Below are 5,567 nucleotides of genomic sequence, written 5' to 3'. Positions count from 1 at the left end.
ATTTAAAAAAAAAAAGTGATAAAACATATGGATTTGGAAAATCGGATTAGTAGAATCAGCTAAACATTTAAGCAAAATAAAGGAAAGGAAGTGTAGGTGTGATACCTACGAGTGCTAAATTTTGTGATTTCAGTTAAATGGTATAGTTTGATCTGTTCACAATGTCAAAAGTAGAAAGCAAAATTGAACCATTTTATGTAATGAAAGCAAAATTGAACCATTTATTAAACGGTTACTGAATAGTTTCATAGAAGATGCCGCACCAAAAAACCTACTTTCATAGAAAAAAAGTTAGAAATTATTTGATATAACTTAGACTATGAAAAATGCATAATGCTAAAAAAAATACATAAGAAATTAATTAATATAAATGTACTCTATGTTTTTAATTTAGACTTATTATTTTAAAAAAATATAAACAATTTCATCAAGATGAAAATGGAGCCATGAGGATATTAAAGACTCAAGAGGGTGATATTTATTTAATTACAACTCAAAATTTAATTATTTTTATCGATTTAAATAATTTCATTTTTTGAAACTAAAATGGACCATTTAACCAAATGATCTTATTTTTAAACCAAAACGAACCATTTATTAGATGCTTTCATAATTTTTAATGTAAATCATTCGATTCGATTTTAGTAAATGTTTTTAGTTCGACACCCGTAAAAATAATAATTTTCAACCTAATTTCTTTATTCTCTTACCAAAGAAAAAAAAAAAAAAAAAGCCCTAATTTCTTTATTCTCTCTACCCAAAAAAAACCTAATTTTTTATTCAGCTCAATATTTTAATCTATTAAAGAAATAACACATAGGCTGTTCTTTTAGGTTGTTTATTATTTGGGTTTATTTTACATATTAACAGCAAAGAAAAAGTCTGAAAAATATAATAAAATTACAATCCCAACAAATCCCTTCCTCTTGTTGCAAAAGTAACCAACACGATGGTGACGTCACCTTACGTTTTGATTTCTTTCCTACTTTTAACGTGCCAAGCTTCCTGACTCTCTCAACTCTTCTGCTATATACATAGAATATACATAGAAGAGAGAGAACAGAGAGAAGAGAGAGAAAGCCCAATTGTGGAGAGAAAGAGAGCAGAACCGAAACCCAGAAAAACCCAAGTGCTCTGTATAACTAATTATCAGAAAAAAAGATTTTTTCAATTTCTTCATTTATTTGTTTCTGTCCATTTCTAGGCATTCTTGGATGGAATGCTACTTATAAATTTCAGGCTTGAGAAAGTAGCATCTTTGTTAGGATTTTTTTTTTCTTGTGAAGAAATAAAACCCTAAATTTGTTTGCAGACACAGAGGGTTGAGAGTTGGAGATTTGATAAAGAAAATTTTATTTATTTTGTTTTTATTTTTTGTTTTTTGTTTTTATTTTTTTTCTGGTTTAATTTTCATGGCTGCTGTTGCGGAGAATGGGTTTGGTTCGGATGATCAGTTCATCCATCATCGCCCTTCTTCCACTATTGCTGTTACTTCTGTTCCTACTGTTGGTGATGTTGCCCCAATTTCCTCTGATTCTCAATCTGAGTTCCAGAGCGATGTGCGCAAGCTCGTTGATTTGCTCTCGAAATTGAACCCGTCGGCGAAGGAATTCTTCCCGTCTTCTTATACGACTGATCGTCAATCACAATCACAGTCTCCTCCAAGTGATTTTAATGGGGCTAATGAGGATTTCAACAACGGGTCTGCAAATTATCGAAGGGTATTGAAAGTCTTGGTTTTATCATTTTTCTTTTAAATTATTTTTGTGTCTGTTGTGATCTATAAGGATGGTATCGATTTTATTTATCCTGATCAATCATTCATGAACAAATGGCTAAGGTCATATGTTTGAAGGTATGGATGGGTTAGAAAAAAAAGATTTTTTTTTGGGGGGGGGGGGGTGGTGGGGAACATGATCGAGATGTCCTGTATATTGTAGTTCAGTTTACAGAGTTTGATGTTATCTTCCTTGGTATTAAATTCACAGGGTTTCTGTGTTTTGTCTCATTTCTAATCTTTGTGTCGTATTGTACAGTTCATTTATCGCATTTCTGTTATAATTTTGCTTGCAGATTGTCCATTCTTTGCAGTTCTTTGTCGGATTCTCTCCCCCCCCCCCCCTCTCTCTCTCTCTCTCTCTCTCTCTCTCCAGAAGTTGAATATTTGTTCCTTACTTGGTTTCTGTTGTTTTCTGTTTGTAACTGAAATTTTGTTGTTTCTGTTTTGCCAGAAGAGGATTAATTATAATCCGGGGAGGAGAAGATTGAATGGGAGAGCTCTTAGAGCACAAAGAGAAGATAGCATTAGACGAACTGTATATGTTTCTGACATCGATCAGCATGTAAGTCTAAGAATTATGTAATAATTGTACACTTCATTTTTCCTCGTTGGTTTAATACTAACCGTCTTCTCCTGTATTGGATGAACCTTGAAATGTTGGTTTTAATTGGAGACATTACACTGATGAAACTTCTTTAATATGTGAAAACTAGGTCACTGAAGAGCGGCTTGCTGCACTGTTCATTAATTGTGGACAAGTAAGTTTGATATTAGCTTCTTTATCATATCATCTGTCTGGGACTCCAGGCGAATGCTTTGACTGCGTAATAAGTGTTGTTACTTTTTGTTTGATGATACCCATGACTGACTTGTTTTTGGGAAACATGTCTGGAATAACAGTGTTTCATTGCTTTTCTAGAATGAAGCAAGTAGTCTTGCATACTTTATTCCCACACGCCCCACCCCCCCCCCCCCCCAAAAAAAAAAAAAAAGGGATAGAAATCTGAGTTCAAATCTGGCCCTGGTGTTTCTATTTTGGTATTGTGGGGACTGCGTTTCCTTTTATTTTCCTTATGGACATTGTTCATTTAAAATCTGGTTTTGCTATCACTATGCCTTCTATAATCCCTTCTATAAAATCTTGGGTTAATCTAACGAGATGGCTTGATATAGCTGTTGTAGACATGAACATTTTATTTAAGTTGTATTTAATTATTTATAGGCATTAGATAGGAAACGGAATAGGTCTCAGATAGAAAATTATAACCAAATAGAAAAGGGAAAGCATCATGATAAAGGAAGGAAAAGGGTAAGTAATGTTAATTGTAAAACATAACCTACAGGATGATTAAAAAGGGAAAAATTTCAAACAACTTCTCCTCTTGTTAGCAATTGGCAATTGATTTTCAAACTTTCAAATACTATAATATTATACACCTTTCTATTAAAATGGAGTAGTGGCTATTTTCTTACATATGTTGTGAATGAGTCTTGGACTTTTTTCTCGAGGAAGTGAAGGGATTAGGATTTTCTCTATTTTTCTTAGTTTTGCCTTGCCGCTGCTGCCACTCCACCCAGTGATTGTCTTCACCATGTTACTAATTGTCGTTGTACCCTCTATGAAGTGGTTTTTTCTTTTTCTTTTTATTTTGGAGTGGTGGGGGAGAGGGTGGGGAAAATCACATGTTTAGAAAAAAAACCTAAGGTGGTTCAATGCAGCTAGTGTTTTCGCATGGTGCTTCAACAGATATAGATTTTTTTTTTTAATTTTTCATTTTGTTAGCTATTCTTCTTATCTAGTTTATCTTTTTACTTGATTGCGTGATTAATATTTGTTCTTGTACAGATTTCATTGATCCTTCCTCTGCATACATGTCACATAATATTTATTTTTGATTATTCATTTCCCTTGATAAAGTTCACATATTGTAAGTATCTCTAAGCTTTATGTTCTCGTTTGGCTTTTTGTGAGCAAACTGTAATGTCGAATTGTCAATACTCAATCAGTTTCTTATATCTTACATCTGCAAAGTGTTTTAATCCTAAATAGATCTATTTCAAAAATTCTTTCATGATATCACATGCAAAATCAAATGGGATTTTAGATCAAGTGGAGATATGGTATCATGCAAAATTTTTAGCATATATTATTCATGAGTTCATTAAGCTTTTTCTTATGCTATAGGAAAATGAGTAGCAAATTGCAACTTAAATGAAGAGAGAAACCCTGTTTCTGTGCATGGAAGTATAGTTAATAGGATAGTGATCCTTTCAGGCAATTTGTACCCCTACCTTTGAAGTAACCATGCAGTGGTAGGGCTTTATGTATAAATGCATCCGATTCCTGCACTGGAGCTATTTGTGTTAAAAATATGAATATATCAGCAAACAAGTTTGTTTGTTTATCTCATAAGATGTTGAGTGCTTGATAATTAACCTGCCGACATTGCTAGAATTGCATTTCCATTTCTTATGTTATGAATGGAAATGTGATTAATTAGTTTACTCTGTCCTTACCAAAAAGACTGTCCATTTCGACAAATCTCAGTTTTCAAGGTCAAACAGTTATGCCATTAATTACCCACCAATTTTGTTCAAAATTTTCAAAATTATACCCCACTAGTCTGTTGTCATTTAAGTTTCTTTTTAAGTTTTAAACACTTGACAAGGCTAATTTAGGAATGTAAAAAAACTTGTGCATTAGATGGTACAATGGACAAGCAATTTGGGACAGTAAAACATTCCAAAGAGGACAGGGAGAGTATGTGCTCTTTTGCATCATGACATGTTCATGTAATTTTTTCTTTTTCTTTCATGTGAACATGTTTTTCTTTTTAGGGGAAGCAGCTTTTAGGTTTTGATTTACATGAAGACAGTGAAATGGTTGCTTTTAACTGTACATTTAGGTACCATGGTGAATAAAATGGCACAAGTCTGATATTTGAATCCTTTAAAATGTGTACTTTGAAGGTAGTTGACTGTCGAGTTTGTGGTGATCCTCACTCAGTTCTTCGGTTTGCTTTTATTGAGTTTGCTGATGAGCGTAAGTTGGTTCTTGTCCTCTACTTTTATCTTTCTTATGTAGTTGTATGCTGGAAAACTTTTTATGTGGTCTACATTGTGATTTTCATGGGAATATGTGTTTGACAGAAGGTGCAAGAGCAGCTCTCAACCTTGGTGGGACCATGCTGGGTTACTATCCTGTCAGAGTTTTACCTTCAAAAACTGCTATCTTGCCTGTGAACCCTACATTCCTTCCCAGGGTATGAACTAGGAATACTCTGCCTGTTTTTGGTTTTTGTGGTCTCTTTGTGATGGCTAGCTTACATATTTGTCCAAGTTTTATTTGGCCATGACCTTGCTTTTATTCTCTTTTTTTTATTTTTTTATTTTTATTTTTTTTTTTTATTGATTTTATTTATTTTGTGAATGAATACAGTCTGAAGATGAACGGGAGATGTGTGCCCGGACAGTGTATTGTACAAATATTGATAAGAAGGTATATTCTGTTTTATTTATTGGGGGGATAAGTAGGCCCCCAAGGATTTATTGTGAGGGCTTTGGTTTTTGTGGTAAATGTTTGAATGCCCTTCTCTGCTTTAAATCTAGTGGTTGATATTGTAATGCAACTTGATTTGATCATTATGATCTTATGTTTTTAAATATAGTTGTTGGTGTACATTTCCCAGTTAAAAGATCTATTTTTATTGGCAGGTTACTCAAAATGATGTGAAAGTTTTCTTTGAGACAATCTGTGGTGAGGTCAGAACAATGACCCTTAAGTATT

At 33.3% G+C, this 5,567-nt stretch overlaps 1 protein-coding gene across 1 annotated transcript in view; it reads left to right on the top strand.

The window, feature by feature from the left end:
• Nucleotides 1-1,032: 1,032 nt before the first annotated feature.
• The window catches only part of LOC122080021 (polyadenylate-binding protein-interacting protein 9-like), a 12,271-nt gene continuing 7,736 nt past the window's right edge, over nucleotides 1,033-5,567 (top strand). Inside the window, exons 1-7 of the mRNA XM_042646880.1 lie at nucleotides 1,033-1,721; nucleotides 2,232-2,342; nucleotides 2,494-2,538; nucleotides 4,751-4,823; nucleotides 4,931-5,043; nucleotides 5,220-5,279; nucleotides 5,495-5,542. Coding sequence (XP_042502814.1) covers nucleotides 1,413-1,721; nucleotides 2,232-2,342; nucleotides 2,494-2,538; nucleotides 4,751-4,823; nucleotides 4,931-5,043; nucleotides 5,220-5,279; nucleotides 5,495-5,542 — 759 coding nt within the window. The 5' untranslated portion in view covers nucleotides 1,033-1,412. The remainder of the gene's footprint in view (nucleotides 1,722-2,231; nucleotides 2,343-2,493; nucleotides 2,539-4,750; nucleotides 4,824-4,930; nucleotides 5,044-5,219; nucleotides 5,280-5,494; nucleotides 5,543-5,567) is intronic.

The sequence above is a fragment of the Macadamia integrifolia genome, chromosome 1, assembly GCF_013358625.1.
Source record: "Macadamia integrifolia cultivar HAES 741 chromosome 1, SCU_Mint_v3, whole genome shotgun sequence".
NCBI lineage: Eukaryota > Viridiplantae > Streptophyta > Magnoliopsida > Proteales > Proteaceae > Macadamia > Macadamia integrifolia.
This window is presented reverse-complemented; position numbering and strand designations above follow the sequence as displayed.